Source organism: Vipera berus (assembly GCF_964194415.1).
Source record: "Vipera berus genome assembly, chromosome: 2".
NCBI classification, from domain to species: domain Eukaryota; kingdom Metazoa; phylum Chordata; class Lepidosauria; order Squamata; family Viperidae; genus Vipera; species Vipera berus.
This window is the reverse complement of record NC_138203.1, coordinates 203187430-203212124: the sequence shown is the minus strand read 5'-3', so window position 1 is coordinate 203212124 and position 24695 is coordinate 203187430. Positions and strand designations below refer to the sequence as shown.

Below are 24695 nucleotides of genomic sequence, written 5' to 3'. Positions count from 1 at the left end.
TTGTAAATATAGAAGTGTCAAGCAGACTTCTAATTTAACCTTCTTTCAGAGCTAATGCATACAAGAGAGTACAAAGTCACTCTGATATTCAATCAGAAGTATGCTATTTTGACAAATATTTAATATGAATAATAGTGTTGGAAAAGGATTATGTAGCACAGTAGCACAGTGTTATAGTTCAGTTATTCAAGTCACAATCCTTATATAGCAAAGAAGGCTGGCACCTCTATAGCTAACACAAGAATTATCAGTATCAGATGCAACAGAATCACCCACTATGGATATCCTCAAAACATAGAATAGTGTGTGTGTGTGTGTGTGTGTGTGTGTGTGTGTGTGTGTGTCAAAAGAGGAAAGAAGCTTCCTTATATATAGCATCCTCATGGCACTGTCTCTTCCACTAATCCAAACTTCATGGGGAAGAAAACTTTATGGTCCATCTTAAGTAGTAGATTGAAGTAGTAGATTGAAGGGAGGCTGAGATTATGCTAGGGATTGAAGGTAAATGCTCTCAGCTACTTATTTCTTGAAGTACTGCCTTGGACTCTAAAGTCAGTGTCATAAATCTGTTAGGCAAAAACACTGTTGTAAATAAAGTCTGAGTTCAGATGGAATAAAGTTCTTACTGGTAACTGATAGAGCAGGATAATGTTTGACATCACAATTTAGCAAGGGTTCAGGTTTTGTAGAAATCTTCACAGCAAAGACTTAATATGAAGTGCTTATGGTATATTTTAGGCCAAAGTGCAAGGCTTGCAATATTGGAAGACTGAGCCTACCACAAATATTGGAAGTTGTCAATCTCAGCCAAATACAATTGTCACAAATCATTCAAACTTTCCAGCACAATGTTGTTCCTTAAATAGAGCTGGTTATGCTAGCTGTTTCTCACTAATGTGTGTGTGTGTGTGTGTGTGTGTGTGTAATACCTCTTTTTCAATATTTTGTTTTTGGCCTTAGGACTGTAATAATATTTGATCTGAATTTGATCTGATCCATATAACAAAAACATTGAGGACCACTCGGAGGCTCCAACTGGTACAGAATGCAGCCGCGAGAGTTGTGTTGGGAGTCTCCCGATACTCCCATGTTACACCTCTACTCCGTGAGCTGCATTGGCTCCCAGTTGTCCTCCGGGTAAGATTCAAGGTGCTGGTAATGGTTTTCAAAGCCCTACATGGCATGGGTCCGGAGTACCTTAGGAATCACCTGCTGCCAGCGTCAACGTCCCTCCGTCCAGTGCGCTCCCACAGAGAGGGCCTCCTAAGGGTTCCGCCGTTCGGAGAATGCCGTCTGGTGGCTCCCAGAGGGAGGGTGTTCTCTGTGAGCGCGCCTGACCTATGGAACCGTTTACCGGTTGAGCTCCGGATGGCTCCCGACCTTCACTCCTTCTGACGCGACCTAAAAACATATCTGTTTGAGCAATCCGGTCTGGTCTGACGGGTTCTGTTTTAATTATTGTTTTAAGATAACTATCTTCTGCATTTGGGCAAAATTAGGGTTTAATTTGTTTTCAATATCTGTATTTGTGCATTCTGTTATTTATGTCACTGTACACCGCCCTGAGTCCTTAGGGAGAAGGGCGGTATACAAATCAAATAAATAAATAAATAAATAAATTTCTGCTTCCACTCCTATACCACACTGTCTGGCTCTCTACCTGGGTAATAGTGATATTGCAATAGTGGTGAATATCTGTAGGTTGAGTGTAGGATGAGGGTGAAGGTTCATTCTCTGAGCTTGTGGGTTGGTTTCCAAATGTTTCATTACCAGGATAGTCTTCAGCAGCATTTAGGGGAAGTCTGTGTAAGTGCTCTTCTGTTTATAAGGACTTCAGGTATGGGTGTGTCAAGTGAGGGTCTTGTGATAGGTCATGTGTGAGTCATCAGAGAGAGACTTGTGGTGGGTCTTGTGATGAGGAGATTACATCAGGACAGGGTCATTGGAAGGAGAACTGGGGGTGAGGGGCTTGCATGGGTTGGTTGAGGGTCAGTGCTCTGGTTGGCTGTCTGGTTGATTTGGATTCTGAGGGGTTCGTAGGCTGGTTGTAGTTCAATGTGTCTATTGATGGAATTGCTTGTGGAGTGCCAGGCTTCCTTGAACTCCCGAGTGTGGCGGGTGGCAGCATGGCCGATGATATTAGTGCTGCTCCAATCAAACTGGTGCTGTTTGGCGTCAGCGTGGGTAGAGATGAAGGATTTAGGATCAGGGCATTTGATTGCCAGCCAGTGTTTGTAGATCCTGGTTTTTAATTGATGTGTTGTTTGTCCCATGTAGAATTGGTTGCAATTGTTACAGTTGATTTTGCATATTGCATTGTTTCTTTCATCCTTCTGTATCTTGTCTTTGGTGCTGGATAATTCCTGGTGGAATGTGGCTGTGGGTTTGTGGGCTATTGCTATTCCTAGGGATTGGAGAATTCTGGCTGTCATTTCCAACACCCCTTTTGAGTATGGTAGGGTTAGTTTGAAAAACCTATATGTGGGCCAAGAAGCAACAGTGAGAACTGGACACGGAACCACTGATTGGTTCAAAATTGGGAAAGGAGTCCGGCAAGGCTGTATACTGTTGCCCTGCCTATTTAACTTATATGCAAAGCACATCATGAGTAAGGCAGGGCTAGATGAATCAAAAGTTGGAATTAAGATTGCCAGGAGAAATATCAACAACCTAAGATATGCAGATAATACCACTCTAATGGCAGAAAGTGAAGAAGAACTAAAGAGCCTCTTGTTGTGGGTGAAGAAGGAGAGTGCAAAACTTGGGTTGAAATTTAACATTAAGAAAACCAAGATCATGGCATCCGGCCCTCTCAATTCCTGGCAAATAGATGGGGAAGAAATGGAGGTAGTGACAGATTTTATTTTCCTGGGCTCCAAGATCACTGCAGATGGGGACTGTAGCCAAGAAATTAAATGACACTTGCTCCTGTGGAGGAAAGCCATGGCAAATCTAGACAGCACACGAAAAAGCAGAGACATCACCCTGTCAACAAAAGTGCATATAGTGAAGACTATGGTCTTCCCAGTTGCAATGTATGGCTGTGAAAGTTGGACCATAAGAATGGCTGAGCGCCAAAGAATTGAGGCCTTTGAACTATGGTGCTGAAGAAGACTCCTGCGAGTCCCTTGGACTGCAAGGCCATCAAACCGGTCAGTCCTATAGTAGATCAACCCTGACTGTTCTTTAGAAGGCCAGATCCTGAAGCTAAAACTCAAATAGTTTGGCCACCTAATGAGAAGGAAGGACTCACTGGAGAAGAGCCTAATACTGGGAAAGATTGAGGGCAATAGAAGAAGGGGACGACAGAGAATGAGGTGGCTGGATGGAGTCACTGAAGCAGTAGGCGTGAGCTTAAAAGGACTCCAGAAGATGGTAGAGGACAGGAAGGCCTGGAGGAACATTGTCCATAGGGTCACGATGGGTCGGACACGACTTCGCAGCTAACAACAACAAGGGTTAGTTTCTGCATGGCAGTCAGCTGTGTAGTGTGGTGTAGTTTGGGTGCTGTGCTTCGGAATATGAAGTTTTTTGGATAGCCATTATGGACAAAGAAGTCAAGCAACCATTTCTCTTCTGCTTTTCTTAGTGTTATGGTGCTGCAGTGGGGAGGTTGCTTGTGAAGCTGAGGATCTGGCCTGTGTGCGTAGGTTTGCAGTAGACGTGGATTTCCAGTTCTTCATTGTCCAGTATCCTTATGTCAATGTTGAGGAATGGGAGTCTGTTGTCTGTTTCCTCTTCACTTGTAAATTTGATCCCAGGCAATATGTTATTGAGTAGATGGTGTGTTTCTTCAATAGGGAGCATTTTATGATGACAAAGTTGTCATCAATGTAGCATGTCTAGAATTTTGGTTGGATGGAGGGTAGATCTATGGATTTGAGTCATTGCATGACTGCTTCTGCTGTAAGGCCTGATATGGGTGATTCCATCGAGGTATCCTTTACTTGCTTGTACATTTCCTGTTGAACTTGAAGTAAGTATTGAGGCACAGATCGTGGAGTTTCATGATGATTTCTATGGACATGGAGTGTTCTGTAATGGCATCATCTTTGTTGGTAGGGTATTTGGTGAGTAGGTGGCATATGGTTTGTTTAGTCTGGTCAATGTCAATCAAGGTGAAGAAGAAGACCATAATTTCTTGCTTGTTGATCTTGGTGTGCTTGATGCATTGGAGAAATTGTTCTGAGGAATTGATTGAGTAGGTTGAGTCATTGACCAGGTGTCTGAGTTTGGTGATCTTCTTGCAGAATGGGTGGACATTCTTCAATTTAAAGTCTGAATCACAATGACTAAGGTCAATATTGGTGGACTTTGATTACCTCCCCATTGTTTCTTGGATGAGGGCTCTTTGTGATTCCTGTAGTGCCATATTTTGATGATCTTCCTTGCCTGAGAATAAATTCTCAGCCAGGACCATGGCAGTATTTCTCAGCCAGGAGAATCTGCTCACATTTTAAGCCTAGTGTTATAGGAAAAGTTAGCTGTGGGAAAAAGCCACCATCTGCCCTTTCATTGTGTAATTACAACAATGTCTTCTTCTAAGATAACTTATCATTGTGACTTTGAAATCAATATCCAAAACTCCCTTGACGGCCATGCAGTGCAAAAATACATAAATATTATTGTTTTATTTATTAGTGATGGATTTACTATAGTCAACACCTCTGCAATCAATTCACAGCATCAAACTGCTTCTTTCCCAAATATTCAGAATCCCTTTCTTCACTCCAAATCATTTATGTGGTGATGCGTCATACCATCCCAGGGGTTTTTGCCTTTCTGCACTTTTCTTTCAGCTTTTCTTTTTATTTTCTTGCCTCTTGAAGAGCCTTAATCTCCTTTCATTTCCCACACATACAATAAACTATGATAATAACACTTCCTTTATCTCTGCTTTTCATTATCTTTATCTTTAATCTTGTTGAAAGATGATTAACAATCAGGAGAACATTATATGCTGTGTTGGGAATCAGTCACTTTATGGGAAATCATTCAAAGAGAGATGCTTTTATCTTAGGGAATAAAATTCCGTTGTGAAGCTGCTGTAATTTTATCATTAGGAAGCCATAGGTTGATACCAAACAATTAAGTATCTGAGAACACAAGCAGATCAAACTAAAAGTCCTTCTCTTCCAGCATTCCATTCTCAAATTGGCCAGCCAGATGTCTCATGTCATTGGAAGCTCAAATGCAGGACATTAATTAAGTAGCACTTCTGGATCCCTTTCTCCAAAGTTACTATTGGCAGACAAACAATACCGATCATTTTGCAATGGGATAAAAACCTGTCTTTGCTTAGCTCCTGCCCACCTAGGATGAGACGAGATAAGTAGGTACCACTTCAGTAAAAACAGCACTTCGTGACATCATGCTAACCACTTAACTGGGGAAATGGAGATGAGCACTACCCCATATAGTCAGTAATGACTAATGGAGTAAAATCCACAGGGACTCCTTCTCAATCCCATTTTCCAAAATTACTATTGGCAGACAGGTATTACAAACAATATATAACTATTCTGACCAGAAATCATTGGCTTTGTCAGAAGTCATCTGGGAATGTTACAGATGACAATCACATGATTCCAGGATGTTGCAAATATCATAAATATATGCCAGTTGCTAAGTGCCCAAATCTTGATTACATGACTGTGATCAATGGCTGTAAGTGCAAAAAACAGTAGTAAATCACTTTTTTTCAGTGCTGTTGTAACTCTGAATGGTTTCTAAATGAATGGTTGTAAGCTGAAGTCTATCTGCATATGTTTTTCTTTTAAAAATGCTAAATATCTCTTCTATGTGCTTTACTCTCATGGTCTGATGATCATTTTTTTGTGGGCCATCAGATTTTGCTGTACACCTGTGGTCTATTTAAACTTAACACATGAACTGGGAAATCCAAAACACTGCTATCTCCTAAGGATAATTCAACCAACAATTAGCTCCCACCTATTCTTTGTCAATATTTATTTGTTTTCTTTATTTATTTATCACATTTGAAGGCCACCCACTTGGAATGACTTCATACAGATTCCAAACATAAAAAGTCAATCAAAATCATATGCACATTGAATCTATACCTCATCGTAACCCAACTACTAGGGAAAAAGACAGATTTTAGGGTTCATCTAAAAGAGAGCAGGGCTAGGACTCAGATCTGCTCAGATCTTTGGGAAGATGCTATTCCAGCAGCAGATGATCCAATGGATCACATGGCTTTGCTAGAGAGATATGATCTAAACCAATGCTGAGTCTACCTATTGCAGGAGGGCCAGAGATCATAGAAGAAAGATGGTCCTACAGATAACAGACCCTTATGCCAGTTTTGGTCATCACAATGATAAAAAGATGTTAAGACTCTAGGAAAAGTGCAGAGAAGAGCAACAAAGATGATCATGGGACTGGAGGCTAAAACATATAAGGAACGGTTGCTAGAATTGGGTATGTCTAGTTTAATGAAGAGAAGGACGAGGGGTGACATGATAGCAGTGGGTTGCCACAAAGAAGAGGGAGTCAAGCTATTCTCCAAAGCACCTGAAGGCAGGACAAGAAGCAATGGATGAAAAAATAATCAAGGAGCGAAGCAACCTAGAACTAAGAAGAAATTTCCTGACAGTTGGAACAAGTAATCAGTGGAACAACCTGCCTCCAGAAGTTGTGAATGTTCCAACACTGGAAGATTTTAAGAAGAGATTGGACAATCATTTGTCTGAAATGGTATAGGTTTCCTGCCTAAGCAGGGGGTTGAACTAGAAGACCTCCAAGGTCCATCCAACTCTGTTATTCTATTCTATTCTATTCTATTCTATTCTATTCTATTCTATTCTATTCTATTCTATTCTATACTATTCTATTCTATTCTATTCTATTTTCTATTCTATTCTATTCTATTCTATTCTATTCTATTCTATTCTATTCTATTCTATTCTATTCTATTCTATTCTATTCTATTCTATTCTATTCACCATTAAAATCTTTACAGGAGACAAGCAGCACCTTGAATTGTAGTTGGATTTCTAATGGTGCACAGTGCAGATTGTGTAGCAGAGGTGGTACATGGACACACAATAGCATGCCCACAATGGCTCACATAACCACATTCTGGATCAGCTAAAACTGTCAAAGAGTCTTCATGGGCAGCCTCCACATTATCAAGGCATGTTAGCACTAGATAAATACCATTTTTTATTATTTCAAGCATTTTTTAAAAAGCATGTTGCACTATTGTTCTAGTTTTGAATATACATTATCTTATTACTGCTATTATCATTGATAGTACTAATTTTATATTTGTACTGCCATTTTTCTCTATTGTATTATTTTGACTTTCTTGTTGTTGTTGTTAACATGTATACAGGCAGGTCACAGAATCAGGCATATATTTAGATTTGTGATTGTATCTAAGAAAACAACGGCAATTTGGTTTCATAATGCTAAGTTACACAATGGACACTTTAGATGAAGATAATTAAGAAAGTTTGAGTCAAGAATAGACAGCCAGATGCATTTGGGAATGAAATCTATAGAAAATTACTTAAATTACGTACTCTACTTAATATCTTAGATGGGAACATGGTATGAGATGGCAATTTAAAATGCTCAAGTTATTGACATGTAGAGCTGAAGAAGTAAGTCTCCATTGACAGGAGGACTGAATGCTTAGAATCCTTCCTTCCTTCCTTCCTTCCTTCCTTCCTTCCTTCCTTCCTTCCTTCCTTCCTTCCTTACTTACTTACTTACTTACTTCCTTCCGATACCTAATGTTTATGCATTTTGTTTGCACCCATTTTGGAGAAACGTAATATTTTTCATGAGGTCTGTTTTTTCATCCCGTCATTTTGGCTATTAACCATTTGTCTTATCTCTACTCCAGAGGCTAGGGTGGGGGAGGGCACTGCTTACTTACACAATTCTTCTCCTTTTCAAGCAATCCTTACCTTGATTTTCCTCTTGCAGTTTGTTGCCCATCCCAACTGTCAGCAACAATTGCTCACCATGTGGTATGAGAACCTCTCAGGCTTACGCCAGCAGTCAATTGCTGTGAAATTCTTGGCTGTCTTCGGAGTTTCCATAGGCCTTCCATTCCTCGCCATAGCATACTGGATAGCTCCCTGCAGTAAGGTACAGATTGGTTAAGGTGCATGTTTGTTTATCATTATTTACCTATATGATATATCCCCAACTTGATGCAAATGACAAGATCTTCAGTTCAATCACAAATGAAAATTGTTTTGCATTTAGGCTTGCATGCCAAGATCTGAGACAACCTAGATTCAATTTGAGAAGTTTCAAGATTCAATTAAAAAAATATTCTTCCGTAGGCTATTTTGGAGACGGATCAAAATATCTATAACTGCTCTATTTGGGGGTAGAATTGGATGAAATTAACTGGGATGGTAAACTCTTTAGAGAGACATATATATATATATATTCCTGGTGCATCTCTTTTAAGGCAGAGGTAGCAGGGATGTGATCTGGGTGGTATAGCAGCCTACATATTGTCTACCAAAGAGCCTAGATTGTCTTAAACGAATTCACAGTTATCTTAATTGGTTTACATTAATGTTTAATGGTTTAAAATGAAAAAAAAAATAAACTGCAGTAAGAGGTTAAAAAAAGGTAACAAAAAGAGGTAAGAGGAAATTCAAAAGAAACTTGGAAAGTATTACTTCACAGAAAGAGTAGTGGAAGCTTAGAACCAACTTTCAGCTGAGGTAATTCATCAGTAGCTGAGTTTAAACATGCTTAGGATAAACATCATCAGCTTGCTGATAGTATTGGTTAGCTAGCAGAGGCTGGCAGAGGCTGGCAGAAATGCAGAAGCATAGGCATGCCACAAAGAAAGAAGCTGACAGGAAAATGGAATATGCATAGCCTTGCTGCTCCTTGTTAAAAATAGTAAATGTTTAGTTCTGTGCTTGTTAGTCTGGCATCATCTTCTGGATTGTTTAGAGATTCATCTTGGGCTACTAAATCATGCAGATTTTAAATATCAGATTTCACCCAAGAATTTGCAAAATGCTTAGAAAGGCTGCAGAATTCTTTGAAAGTAGCTGAATTGCTTTCCTTACTTTGAAGCATGAATCTGCTTCAAAGGAATGATTTGACCAAAGCTTCATCATCCTTCAAAGCTGGGGCTAGTTAAGGGGAAGCTGTAATAACCTTTGAACACATTAAAAAGCCATCCTCACAGACACCATCAGGCTTTTGAACTGACATTGAGTGACATTTAATTCTTTTGAAAGTTCCTCCTAAGCAGCTGGTATTTCTGAAAGTAAGTAAAGTTGATTTTCTTTCTTTTGGACAGGGGGAAATGCTACCACCAGAAAAACACATCTTCTTCTATTTGTCATTCATTAAGACTTTGCTTCCCACAGCCTAACTTTTAAAACCTAACTGGAAGAGCAGAATACTGGGTCTATCAGTGAATAAACTACATGCAGTATGATATAAAATTTGAATTCTAGCCTTTAATCCAGGCGGTAGAGATGTTTCCAAATGCTCTTCTTGAATGGCTTAGCTCTGACTTTGGATACTAGTAATCCTGCTTTTAAAAGAGAATAATGCCCCTATTGTTATATATTCAAGCTCAGCACAGTTCTCTGGGCCTTTCTTGATGCTGTAGCACCTACCACTAGACTAGAAGAAGACTTTCCTTCACTTTCTGGCACACTCAGTTCACAACCATTCTTCCCACACTATCAGATGAGATCTGGATTACTTCTTTACTATTGCTTTTTAAGGGTCGTGATGGCTCAGAAGATGGCTCAGCAAGCTCAGATGGCAAGCTGACCGCCCAGGTTTGAGACCCAAGGGCTGCAAGACAGGGTGAGCTCCCATTACTTGCCCCAGCTCCTGCCCATCTAGCAAGCCAAAGCCACTGGATTAATAGGTACCAATTTGGTGGGAAGGTAACAGCGTTCTTTGTGCCTTGGTGTGGAGTCATGCTGGCCCCGTGGCAACCGAAGTGTCTTCAGATAATGCTGGCTCCCTTGGCTAGGAAAAATAGAAGCGCCCTGCCCCTAAAGTTGGACATGACTGGACAGGGGAAACCTTTCCCTTTCCCTTTATTGCTTTTTAAAGTTGCTTCATGCATTATATTTTAGAGAGCAGTTGGGAGGGTTTATAAAATTCCAGAATATATTTCCCCAACTTGGTCTACTCCAGATATGTTGCTTTTCTAGAATTTTACCTCTGCCATCAATTTCCCTGTCTGGCAACAATGCTAATCAAGTACACAGGTGATGCGTTTCTCCAACCCCACTCCCGCTTTAAAAACTAGGAACTTGGAAATAACAATCTTCCAATTTTTGGAGAGGATGTTGAAAACATTTCAGCTGAAGCATCGACATCTTCAAGTTAATCTCTCTTTCACTGTCTCTTCTTCTCTCAGTGTGACTCAAAAATTCTAAAAATCTGCACTATTTACAGCTATCAATGACATTTTGAAATGACGCTTTGAAAGCTATCATTCCAGGGAATGCTTGGAAATAAAATATTTATGCAATGTTGATTGAATCTGAAATTTTGACATCGGCAGAGAAAAGAAATTTTATTAAAAAAAATTCATTTGCTTCTATGTTCAGTCAAGATTTTTTTTTCCCCCAATAACATTGAATGTGCTTCTAATCTCACTGCTGAAGGCAGGTTGCGTTTCTATTAATTTAGTAGCCCAATCCATAGATGTTTCATTTCTGAGATAGGCACATAAGCAACTTTTATCAATGTTAGAAAATAATATTAAAACACACATTGTATTTCATTTCTGCACTGTTTGAAGGAAAGAACGTTACTTTTGAGAAAGTGTTTTTGCATTCTTATGTACCGTAGCCACAAATGTCAAGTGGAAAGATGGAGACAATTGCTCTTACAAGATCCCTGACAGCACAACTCACTTCCTGTCCTTCCTACCTCACTAAGTAACTGTTAGCCAATTGGGGCTGCATAGGAATTTTTGAGACATCAAAGTATTAGTTTTGATGTCCCTTGATTCTTTTCTTTTTTTAAAAAAAATCTCACTCCTTGCTGGATTAGATATGAATGTTCCTGTTTTGGCTTATCTAGCTTTTGGTAAGAGTTTGCAGGTAGCACAAGCACCCAGTTGGATAATTATTGGATGGTTAATTGGATAATGACTTATCAAATATACTGAGGTAGCTTATCTATGGATTGGAGAATAATTTACCCAAACTGATCTCATTTATGGCTGGGTTAAGAGATCACAAAAGTATAGGAAGATGGTTTACCCCCAGTATGCTTTAATCCAGGGGTGTCAAACTGCTGGGCCACAGGCCGGACACGTCATGAAGAAACCGCACCCACCCCATTACTGGCAATGGTGAGAAAGCTCCAATATGTCACGTGATGTCTCGCGACATTGTGAGTTTGACATGTCTGTGTTTAATCCAGCTGAATGCTGATGGATAGAACAAGCAGGAATCATTTAACTCATGATCTTGCTGGACAAGCTATGAAACATCTGGATGTTAGTCTTATACTTCCCAATAGTTTTACCCACTTGAAAGAAAGCAGTCTTGGAAAATTCCTGCAAATATATATATATATATATATATATATATATATATATATATATATATATATATATATATATATATATATATATATAAAGTATTTGTCAAGGCTTTTTGAATATATATATATAAGGTTTCAGTTAGATTCTGAATATACAAAAATTCCCACCAAATTGGTACAAAAATTGAAAAATATTCATTTCAATTCTTTTTTAAAAAAAATATTTTAAAAACCACATTGCCTGTATGTTATGAAAAAATATGGGTGTGTATCTTCTATCATCATCCCAGTTTCTTCTCTTAATTATTATAGCAGGGTTTTTTTTATTGTTTTACAAAGTTTTGCTAAGCCAACACATCTAGCAGGATAAGTGTGAGATTTTACTTATAGAGTGATGAAGAATACTTGAAATATATGTTGTGCATTTCTTTGAGCGGAAGTGGACAATTGTTCCCTTATCAAATTCAAACAGTCTGTGTATAGTGTTCATGTTTTCTAAACTTTTCTTAGCATCTCTTTCTGTAAATAATCTGAGAATATCCAAGCATATATTTTCTTGTTATATGAAGATGCAAAGTGCCATACTGACACTGTGAACTTGCTAAGCAAGCATTAGACAAATTGAATTTCAGACTTTCAATCAATCAGAATAGAGCTGGAAGAAACCTTGGAAGGGATTGCTAATATGTCCCTCTAGTCCTTTCTTTCTCTAGACTGGCCATAACCAATTCCTGCAACTGTATAATAATAATAATAATAATAATAATAATAATAATAATAATAATAATAATAATAATAATAATAATAATAATAATAATAATAATAATAATAATAATAATAATAATAATAAGTTGGAAGGGACCTTGGAGGTCATCTAGTCCAAACCCCTGCTCAGGCAGGAAACCCTATACCATTTCAGACAAATGGCTGTCCAGTCTCTTCTTAAAAACCTCCAGTGTTGGAGCATTCACCACCTCTGGAGGCAGGTTGTTCATTCTGACAATATCTGAAAAAAGCAATGATGCTTATTTCTTAGATAATCCAGGAACTCTTGGAGAGAGGGAAAAAGTTTTTATAATAAAAAACTTTGTTATAAGTTCCCCGGGTTTCAGAAATTTGTTATAAAATAAAGTGTTAGGTTTCTACTCTGCCTTTCCTTCAGGAGCTCAAAATAATTTAAAAAGTTAGTTTGATGTAGGCTTTAATCTATCTCAATCTTACCAGTCCTGGTCTAATATTTAACAATGATAAAACTTCTTGGTGATTTTTCCATCATCAGGAAAACCTTCTGAAAAAAGAACTGGGATCAAATTTATTATGGGGGAGGGGAGAGAAATTAGCAAAAGCTGGGATCAAAAATGTTGGTGGCTCAACCTGGGGACTGCAGAGAAAAAAAATCTGCCCCCCCCCAAATTCCCCAGTGGAAGAAGCAGCTGATAGTGGCTTCAAATGTCACTGTTCCATCCCAGGTCCTTTTGACTTTTTTCTCCTAGGACTAAATAAAGCAGATGTAGCCTATCCTGTAGGGACGCGGTGTGGCTCAGTGGGTTAGGATGGTGAGCTTGTCAATCAGAAGGTTGGCAGTTTGGCGGGTCGAATCCCGAGTGCCGTGTAGCAGAGTGAGCGCCTGTTACTCGTCCCAGCTTCTGCCAACCTAGCAGTTCGAAAGCATGTAAAAATGCAAGTAGAAAAATAGGGACCACTACGGTGGGAAGGTAACAGCGTTCCCTGCGCCTTTGGTGTCTACTCATGCTGGCCACATGACCATGGAGACGTCCTCGGACAAGCGCTGACTCTTTGGTTTTGAAACGGAGATGAGCACCGGCCCCTAGAGTCAGAAACGACTAGCACGCATGTGCGGGGGAACCTTTACCTTTACCTTTACCTAGCCTATCCTGTGCTTCTCAGCATACACATCCACATATACATTGATCCTTCCCCCACTAGCATTGGGGTGAGATGAGATCAGAGCCCAGCAAGATGTGTGTTGTTGATGTGTGACAGAGTGTTGCCCAGAATGCCATTAGTTTTTACTCTTTGTTTTACTGTTTTGTCTTGTGAGCCACACAAAATTGGGTTGCAATATGGACAAGCTATACATATGTAAATATGGGCAGATCCAACATAAAGGAGGAACAGTGTTCACCCAAATGAACACTGAAACGATGATTTCTTACCCAGCAGAAAATACAGATACCTCCTGCACCCTCTGCTTATAAAAGTGTTGTTAAGCATTTCAGAAGCCATGTTCTGCATGCTTTCCTTCTTTAAAAAAGACTAAATAACATTGGATTAGCTATCTTAATTACCTTGCATATTTTTAAAATGTGGATGCAATTTCTATCTACCACCATGTTCATTTGGAATGTAAAAACAATTCCGGGGCCATAAAACTGAACTGAACTGAAAATCTGCAAGATTCTTATTCTAAATCACTTTCTTCTTTTTTTTTTCCAAATCAATTTGGCTATCTTGGTTAAAATAGATAAGAGAATTGGGCATAATTTTCTGGCCCTTGCAGAGCTTTTGAGTTGTATGTAGTTTTTATCAAAATGTATCATAAGAGATCTATGAAAGATGCCTTTATTTCATTTCTCAGTTGCTCATTTGGAATTTAATTGGATGAAAGGAAAGATATGGGTGTTTTTTTTGTTCTTGGGAACTTTAAAGTTATCTTATTCTTTAGCTTATTTATATTTTTCCAATATTAAAAATGTTTTAAAATTCTTAGCCATATTGATTAAAATTTTCTGATATGTGGCTTGAGTACTAAAGATAAAATGACATAAGTGAAATGCCTAAGCCAAGTGGGGAAAAAAAACTTTTGAATTTTAAATAAATAAAAGCTAGGAAATTTGAAAAAGGGAAAAGGACAGGAAAAAAAGAACTTACGGTTATTTTTGGTTTCAGCTGGGACGTACACTCCGAAGCCCCTTTATGAAGTTTGTGGCACATGCTGTTTCTTTTACAATTTTTCTTGGACTGCTAGTAGTGAATGCTTCCGACAGATTTGAAGGTGTAAAGCTGCTTCCCAATGAAACTGCCATGGATCACCCCAAACAAATATTTAGAGTGAAAACCACACAATTTTCATGGACAGAAATGCTAATCATGAAATGGGTTTTAGGTAAGTTTTCTTTTACTTTGGTATGCTATCTATTCACAGATTTAGTGGAAAACTGCACATTATTACTGGTCTGTAATAACTTGTGGATCCAGCTTTCCTAGAAATATTTGTTGCACTCTTCTCTCTTCCTCTCTTATGCAGGCACTCTTTGGATGAGGCAAAAATACCCACCGACCTTGATTGGGGGGGGTAAAATGGCTATTTTGCTTTGGCTATCGTATGTCTCATATTTCCGTAGTGCTTCATTCTGTACCAAATTTCATGGTTAAATGTTGAAAATCTGTATTGTAATATCAGATAGCAAATCTGAGCTGAAGGGTCAATGAACCGGAACCGACTGGCTGAGAAATCATCTATTGATTGCCGATATTTTATTATTATTCCAAACTAAGAGAGTCACAAGAAAAATAATGTTCTACATCAGGGGTGTCAAACTGCCAGCCAGTGGATCGGTTGCATCATATGAAGGCCGCACCTACCCCAGCTCCGGCAATGCAAAAAAACTTGTGATATGTTCTGACACATCACGTGAGACAACGAGTTTGACACCCGTGGTCTACGTGGATTTGCCTACTGTGGACATCTATGATGAAGCAATTGTGAGAACACTCAGGCCAGATGTTTCCTTTCAAATACTGCCACATATATTGGGTGGAATAAGCTTCAACTGGGTATGTCACTGTGGTGGTCTCCTAATCTGTTCATACGAAGTGGTATTAAGAAATTTTCTCAGACATTTCAGCAGGGAGGAGGAACAAGTAGCTTCCAGATGTGGGGAATTACAATTCCCAGCAGCCCACCCAGCATAGCCAATTGATAAGAGATGTAATTCAACATCTGGAAGTCCACATGCTGCCCTCTGCTGCTCTAAACTGAGGATTATTTTTCAAGGACTGACACCAACCTTAGCTCCAAACTATTAGATAAACTAACTGAAAAGTAGAGAAAATAATACATTCATGCAGTTACAAGTTAAACAGTAGTGAGGTATTATATTTTAACAGAATGAATAATTGACAAGCCTTAAGAATATGAATAGCAGGTGGGTTATTTATTTTTTTTTAAAAAAATCAAATTAAAGTGTCTTCAGGGAATTTATTATTTAGAGAAAATACCGGTAACTCTTTTGCTGTCTACAACCACAATATACAGAATATATTCTTTTTTGTCTCTAAGTCAAATCATCTTCCTCCTCTGTACAGAGGATATAAGAAGTGTATTTTTTATGATACTGAAGTGAATTAAAAGCGATACTCTAGAGTAATTTGTTTAGAACTGAACAGAATGAAATAAATTTGAATGAGAAATACATTTGTGGTGTGTAAGCTATTCTTTGGTCATAAAACTTTCAGCACTGTAAAATTGGGCAGGGAGCAAACAGTAAATAACTACAAGAAACTGTGCAAAAGCTTTAGAAATGGCTCAAACTGATCTAGGTAATTCCAGAGATAACGCAATCCCATTATACCACCAAATCAGAGCAAGATTTAGAAAACAGAACTTTATTCTACCATAACCTGCAATAGGAAAAAACATAATTGGCTCTAATTTTTGGTGTAATTTTTGTAAGCAAGCTAAATTGCTATGAAAGTTAATGTATATCGGGAATTTTAAGCAGCCATCCTTTGATTTGGGACCTGGATGTGATTGATTTTGCTGTGGTTGATTTGTAATTATTCTTGCAAATACCAAATTTGATGCATTATATTGAGCAATGTGTGCACAAAGGGAAGAGGTATGTGGATGCCTATTCTGATTTTTGAGGAAGCTACTCGAGGTAGAAATATAAAATATTAACTTATTGGGTCTTCTCCATAAAATAAACCAATAAAGTTTAGGATGGCTAAATAATATTCCTCCCAAAATATCAAACAATTGCTCAGAATAAGACACTGGTCAACAATAAGTTGAAGTAAAATTAAAGATCTTTCTCAGACAACTCTCCAGACACTTGCTCTACCACAGGGGTGTCAAACTACTGGCTGGTGGGCCAGTTTCATCATACCAAAGCCATGCCCACCCCATTGTTGGCAATGCAAAAAGAGTCATGATACATCACGACACATCATGTGACATGGCAAGTTTGACACCCATGCTCTACCACAATCCTTCAAATTGTGAAGGGGTGGCTTTTTCAAAATGATCACTCTTATTTTTAATTTGGGCATGGGACAACAGTGGTTTTTCATGGCTCAGTACCAGATGAGAGAAGATTCAGACCTGAACAAATGTATGTTCTGAATTACTCTATTGCAGCTCATGAGCTGACCTTGGAAGGACCTATTGTATGTTCCAAATAGTTCCACTGCTAGGAAGAATCAAGGAATGTTTTGAAAGTAGCATAGTGGAAAGAGACTGAGTTACAAATCAGAAAGACCCTGAGTGGCATCTCATCCCTGCCATGACTGGATGAAGTAAATATGAGTGACCCACCATCAACCTCAGTCCCCAGGACGTACTACAGTATGGGAGGTAATGATGATTTGAGAGGTCTTTGGTGCTCTCTGAGCTTGGTTGTTTTTTTGAAGATGTTTCATTACCCAAATTAGGTAACATCATCAGTGCTAGTTGAAGATCACTAGCATTGATGACGTTACCTAGTTTGAGTAATGAAACATCTTCAAGGGAAGAACCAAGACAGAGAGCACCAAGGACCCTTCATTTCCTGGAGGAAACTGATTATCTCGACCCGTACTAATTGGGTTTCAGACCTGGGCATAGCACAGAGACAGCATTGGTCGCACTGGTGAATGATCTCTGGCGGGCTCGGGACAGGGGTTGTTCCTCTGTCCTAGTCCTATTAGACCTTTCAGCGGCTTTTGATACCATCGACCATAGTATCCTACTGCAGTGTCTCAGGAGGCTGGGAGTGGGAGGCACCGTTTTACAGTGGTTTTCCTCCTACCTCCTGGGCCGCTCACAGTCGGTGTTGACGGGAGGACAGAGGTCCACCCCGAGATCTCTCATTTGTGGAGTCCCTCAGGGGTCAGTCCTCTCTCCCCTCCTGTTCAACATCTACATGAAGCCGCTGGGTGAGCTCATTCGTGGTTTTGGGGTGGGGTATCACCAGTACACTGATGATACCCAACTTTTTCTTTCCACCCCGACCCAACCCAGTGATGCCCTCACTGTGATGTCCCGTTGCCTGGAGGCGGTCCGGGTTTGGATGGGGAGAAACAGACTTCGTCTCAATCCTGACAAGACTGAGTGGCTGTTCATACCGGCATCTCGGGCTGACCAGCCTTCTCCATCATTAAAAATAGGGGATGAGGTATTACCCCCCGTTGATAGGGCTTGCAACTTGGGAGTCCTCCTGGATTCACGGCTCAGTTTGGAAGATCATATAGGAGCTGTGACCAGGGGGACTTTTGCCCAGATTCGCCTGGTGCGCCAGTTGCATCCCTATCTGGACCAAGATGCTCTACGTACAGTCACTCATGCACTTGTGACCTCCCGGTTAGACTACTGCAACGCTCTCTACATGGGGCTGCCCTTGAGGACCACCCGAAGGCTTCAACTGGTGCAGAATTCAGCCACGCGAGTTTTGATGGGAGCTTCCCGATACTCCCATGTAACACCTCTTCTCTGTGAGCTGCATTGGCTTCCGGTTGCCCTCCGGGTGAGATTCAAGGTGCTGGTAATGACCTATAAAGCCCTAAATGGCTTGGGTCCGGAATATCTAAGGGAACACCTGCTGCCGGCATCATCTTCCTATCGTCCTGTGTGCCCCCACAGGGAGGGCCTTCTCAGGGTACCGCCGGTTAATGAATGCCGGCGGGTTATTCCCAGGGGAAGGGCGTTCTCTGTGGGTGTGCCTGCCCTATGGAACCAACTACCCACAGAACTTAGGACTGTCCCCGACCTTCGCTCATTTCGCCGGGACCTGAAAACTTGGCTCCTCGATCTATTTGGTCCAGACTGTGGGGTTGTTAATTTAACTGGGTTTTAGATTTACTCTTGGGGCTTGAATTTAATTTGTTTTAATTGTTTTTATTTTTTTTGTATTCATGGTTTTAACTGCCCTGTAAACCGCCCTGAGTCCTATGGGAATAGGGCGGTATACAAATCCAATAAAATAAATAAATAAATAAATAAATTTCAACCCTGAGCTACTAATATTCGCCTTTCTTGATAATGCTGACTTCTTGGATGTGATGGCCCTTCCTAAAGAATTAAGGCCTCCCTGCAATGACCTTCATTTGACAGGAGAGGGTAGATACATTTCTGGAAAAAACTTTCAAAATTTCAATAAAGCCCTCCAAAGTTGAAATGATACTTTTCTTTCTAAATTGCAGTTTCTTTCAACTGTGAAACCCAGTAGAGCATAGAGTATTCAACTGGAGATACTGTGGCTTCTTGTCTCCATTGTAATAAAAGATAATAGACTAGAGTTTGAAAATAAATAACATGGGTTCAGCAATAGCAGCTGGAGATATATACAGCAACAGTAACATTGGCTATTATTTAACCATGAAACTACTGATTATGTATGATAATATAACTACGTAAAATAGAACTGGTGACAAAATAATAAGCAGGATAATGAGGTTAGTGATAATAATGATACAGATGGCAATGGTAATTATAACGTGGAGAATAGTATTATCTGCCCTATTTATACCTTGGCCATGCCTATTATTGACTTATACATATTTCTGGTCCTTATGACAATTGTCAATCTTGAATGCAACCCCAATATATATTACTGCATTCATTATACTGAATATATCCTTGGTTTTCAGCGTTTTGTAACAGCTTCTGTGACATAATATAGATTGCTCTTGTAGCTATATTTTGCATTCTAAGAAGATCTATGTTGAAGTGAGAATCCAAGGAATATTATTTTTACTACTAGGTTGATCTGGGAAGAAAAGCAAGGAGAAAGATAATTTAGAACCTTGGTGGAGCAGTGGGCTAATGCCTCCTTAAGTAACACCAGCTGCCTGCAATTAGTGCAGGTTCGCATCCCACCAGGCTCAAGGTTGACTCAGCCTTCTGTCCTTCCGAGGTAGGTAAAATGAGGACCCAGATTGTTGGGGGCAATTAAGCTGACTTTGTAATAATGCCGCTTGGGGTGTGTGTGAAAGCCCTAATAAGCAGGCATATACATAGAATGAAGGCTACTGCTAAGCTTGTAAGCCGTCCTGAGTCTTCAGACAAGGGCGGGATATAAATGGAATTAAAATAAATAAATAAAAAATAAAAATATTGTAATAGAGTGATTAGAAGAACAAAGAGGTATTCAAATCCCAACTCAAGCCTGAATCTTATTGCGTGATAGGTCAAAATAAAAAGAACCATATCTACTGTTGGGAAAAGTGACTGGAAATACAAATGGAATAAAATTTGTGTGCATATTTAATGCCACACTTAATATTGATACATACAGTATATGTTGGAAAAGCTGAAGGATGACATTACGTGAGCTGTTACTGATTGGGTACTGATTGTGTTTGTGAACCATTATAGGAATGATATGGTCTGAATGCAAAGAAATCTGGGAAGAAGGTCCCCGTGAATATGCCATGCATCTTTGGAACTTGCTGGATTTTGGGATGCTGTCTATTTTTGTAGCTTCCTTTACTGCCAGATTCATGGCTTTTCTCAAAGCCTCAGAAGCACAACAATATGTGGATCTCTTTGTCCAAGACAATGACCTCAATAATGTCACCCTTCCTCCTCAGGTCGCCTACTTCACATATGGTAAGAAAGCGTTTTTTCTTAATTATTTTCAAATTGTGGTTAACATTGAAGAAATATCAATATGATTTGCACACAATCAGCCAGATCTTTAGACTGGATTTAGTATTTTTATCCACCCTTTATCTCAAGGAATCTGGGATAGGCAGATGTTGTTTGATGGTGTTAAAGTTATTGTTATAGGATGCAAGCTGTTTCAGGTATAGCTGCCTTTTGCAATTGATTGAAGATGATTTTGTCAATGCCTATGGTGTTCAAATGATGCTCCAGATGCATTGTGATTGTACCCAAGACATTTACTAATATTGATACTATCTTTGCTTTCTTTGAGCATAGCCACTTTACTTCTATTTGCAGGTCTTTGTATTGTGTGATTTTCTCCAGTTCTTTCTCTTCCGTTCTGCTGTTTCCAAGTAGTGCCATATTCAATATCCAAACATTTTTGTCTTTCTTATCGAGAATTGTTAAATCTGGAATGTTACCTGGCAGGTGCTTGTCTTTTTGAATTCTAAAGTCTCAGAGCACTTTAGCTTCTTCAATTCCTATTACTTTGTCTGTTTTGTAGTTCCAGCAATTCCTGCTTCCAAGCAAATAGTATTTTTTGCAGATGTGCAAATGCACCATTGTTGCTACTTTCTCATCCTGTTAGCAAGCAGCTAACAAGGTGGTCCACTGTTTCTTCAACTTCTTTGCATAAACAGCATTGGCAGTCTTTTGCTGTCTTCTCAACTCTGTCTTTGTATGTATATGTTCTTAAGACAAATTTGCTCTCGTGCAATTTGTTCTTGTGCAGCCAGAATTAGCCCTTCTGACTGTTTCTTCAACTTTCCTGGTCTTATTATCTGCTTTGCCAGCTAGGCCTTGTGTGTTTGTGTGTATGTGTGTGTGCACGCATATCCACGTCTGTGTACTAGGCATTTAATACTTTGTCTTGTCATGTCTTTTTTCTATTCCTCATTTAGTCTTTCTTGTAGGCCAATTGATCTCATCAGTATTCAGTAAGCCTTCAGGGTGTACCAGCTTCAGTGTACCTTCCTCACTGTCCTTCAGATATTCTTCCAATGCCCTTTTTTAATTTTTCATTGATATACTTGCAACATTCCATACTCAACAATGCTCCCTAATAAGTGGAGGCTGACAGCACTGTTATGTGGAGGAAGGGCACGATTCATTGTCATGATTTTTCTGGTCTTCCTATCTAGAGCTTCTAATCTGCTTGAATCCAATCCACTATTCCAACTGTGTATCTAATGATTACAATTGCCCAGGTATTATCTGCCTTGATGGTATTTCCTCCACTGAGTTTGGACTTTAAGATCTTCTTCACTCTCATGATGTATTCACATCCAACCTTCTTCTTGACCTCAGTGTGCTTGATGTTGTCAGCTTGAAAGATGTTCAGGTATTTGCAGTGATTGTCTTCATCCTGACTCTTGTTGTTGTTTCTATAGGGCATCTGGATTCCTTCAGTTTTCACTATTTTTTCCCTAATGACTGTAAGAGTGGCACATTTGTCCAGCCCAAATTTCACTGCAACATCTTTCAAATTGTTGTTGTTAGTTGCAAAGTCATGTCCAACCCATCACAACCTCATGGACAACGTTCCTCCAGGCCTTCCTGTCCTCTACCATCTTCTGGAGTCCATTTAAGCTCACGCCTACTGCTTCAGTGACTCCATCCAGCCATCTCATTCTCTGTCATCCCCTTCTTCTATTGCCCTCAATCTTTCCCATCATTAGGCTCTTCTCCAGTGAGTCCTTCCTTCTCATTAGGTGGCCAAACTATTTGAGTTTCAACTTCAGTATCTGGCCTTCTAAAGATCAGTCAGGGTTGATCTCCTCTAGGACTGATCGGTTTGATCGCCTTGCAGTCCAAGGGACTTGCAGGAGTCTTCTCCAGCACCATAGTTCAAAGGCCTCAATTCTTTGGCGCTCGGCCTTTCTTATGGTCCAACTTTCACAGCCATACATTGCAACTGGGAAGACCATAGCCTTGACTATACGCACTTTTGTTGACAGGGTGATATCTCTGCTTTTTAGTGTGCTGTCTAGATTTGCCATGGCTTTCCTCCCCAGGAGCAAATGTCTTTTAATTTCTTGGCTGCAGTCCCCATCTGTGGTGATCTTGGAGCCCAGGAAAATAAAATCTGTCACTACCTCCATTTCTTCCCCATCTATTTGCCAGGAATTGAGATGGCCGGATGCCATGATCTTGTTTTTTTTAATGTTAAGATTCAAGTCTTTCAAATTATCTTTTGCAAATTAGAATATATAGTTCCATTTTTGGAAAGGTTTGCTTCATCTCTGGAATATTCAGAATTCAAATGCAGATTCCATTCAGTTGCATAAAAGTAAAACATCCTCAGTAAAGAGTTGAAAACAAATCTCTTAAACTTGGATAATGTTGAGATTTGGAAGTAACTTAAACATGAAGGCATCTAACTTGTTTTCTCAAAATAATAATAATAAAAAGACCTGGAGGTATTCATAGCTAGGTCTTATGTACACTTCACAGGTCGTAGCACATGTATCACTTTTGGAGCAGTGCCTCCTAGGCTATATATGGCAGGAAATAAAACATTCAGCTGATTGTAGCATGGCCAGCAAACTCAACAGTGAGTAGGGATGTGATTAAACCAAAAAATAACAATATCTAGATGATATTTCTTGATTAGGTATTCTTTGTATTTGCCTTGGATTGCTGCCGGATGCCATTTCCAATCCATCTTCTTGGAAAGAACATAAGATTGTCAATGTTAAAATCCCAAATGAAACCCCAAATTCATATTAGGAGCTTAGTTGCAATGCATAGGGCATGTATCTATGAAGACAATATAAAAATTACAGCTGATCCAGAAAATAGTGATAGTGTTCTGGGCACAATGTGGTTTGTCCCTAATGAGCTACTGCTGTGCAAGCTTCTCTGGCTTCCACTTTTTATCTGAGTGCAATTCAAGATGCTAGTTATCACCTTTAAAGCTCTAAATGGCACAGGGCCAGGTAATTTTCAGGACTGCTGCTTCCTGAAGATATCTGCTTGTTCCACTAGATCAGATAGGATGAATGGGCTTCATATTCCTTCCCTTAAATGGTGCCATCTAGCAGAACCTAGAAAACATGAGACAGGTGCCCCTCTTCCCACTGAGATCTCACAAACTCCTACCCCTTTTATAGTTTATTGAACTGCCCAAGCTTGTGATTTATACTATAGAAGGCTATGAAAGTAGAATAAATAAATTCCTCACATTAAAGCCAAACCTAACTCATTTTATTTGTTTAAGTAATTTATGCGGACACCCATCTCAAATGCCCAACTTTGGGCAGCTAATACCTAAAGCAGGATTTAAAAAAACAATAAAATTATAAATGGCATATATAACAGCTAAGAAAAAACTATCCAACTACATAATTAATTAACATAACCCCGATACGGGCTCAATATGCAATGGAAACACAGCACTTTGGGATGCTAGTTATTTGGATATATGACATATAAGTGTTCCCAGCAGTTTATCCCACTTAATACATAACATTTGAATGCAGAATTACGACTGCCAAGAATAGGAACTGGGAAGAAAGATAGAAGGAAAAAAAATAAGTTGAGGGAGGTTTACAATACATTCCTCATGTTAGGCTTTGCAAATGGGATGCTGGAATGAGAGAAGGCAGTCATGTTTCCTTCACTGAGGACTGAAATTCAAGCATGGCTGTATCTAGCTTACACTAAATCTTAATTCCTGTACCCCACTGCTTGACATGCAGAAAGAATGTGACAGATTTGAGAAGCATTTGTGGAAGAAGAAGATGAATCCCACTTGTGGGTCCTCTCCTTTGCCAGGTGGGGTTCTGGTTCAATGAAATTGGACCACACCAAGTTAGAAGATTAATTTCTATCTCCTAGTCATAAATCTTATTTCCAGACAATGCTACATGAAGTCCTTCTTGTCTGATATGAGTTTGCCCAGTTTTGGTATGCTCTAAGTTCTTGGCAGCTCTGAATATTTTATTTCTTTACTTTCTCTTTTCTAATACAGGTAGTTCAGTACAGTCGCAACTAGGACTAGAACTTCTGTCATTAAACAATGAGATTGTTAAATGAGTCATGCCCAATTGTATGACATTTTTTGCAGTTGCAAAATACAGCGTTCCCCAGAGACTTTGCTTGTCAGAAACTCCCTGGGAAAGTTGTAAATGGTGATCATGTGACTCTGGTAAGCTGCAAATATTGTAAATACATAATGGTTGCCAAGCACCCATGTTTTGATCATGTGACTGCATGGACACTGTCATAATCCACTTTTTCCAGCACTATCACAACTTTGTATGTTCTTTAA

At 39.4% G+C, this 24695-nt stretch overlaps 1 protein-coding gene across 2 annotated transcripts in view; it reads left to right on the top strand.

The window, feature by feature from the left end:
• The window catches only part of TRPC7 (transient receptor potential cation channel subfamily C member 7), a gene marked incomplete at both ends in the record, with an annotated part of 178874 nt that overhangs the window by 101452 nt on the left and 52727 nt on the right, over positions 1–24695 (top strand). For both annotated transcript variants that reach the window (XM_081316764.1, XM_081316763.1), the window contains 3 exons: positions 7960–8124; positions 14446–14662; positions 20132–20365. In XM_081316764.1, the coding sequence (XP_081172890.1) occupies positions 7960–8124; positions 14446–14662; positions 20132–20365 (616 nt within the window). The remainder of the gene's footprint in view (positions 1–7959; positions 8125–14445; positions 14663–20131; positions 20366–24695) is intronic.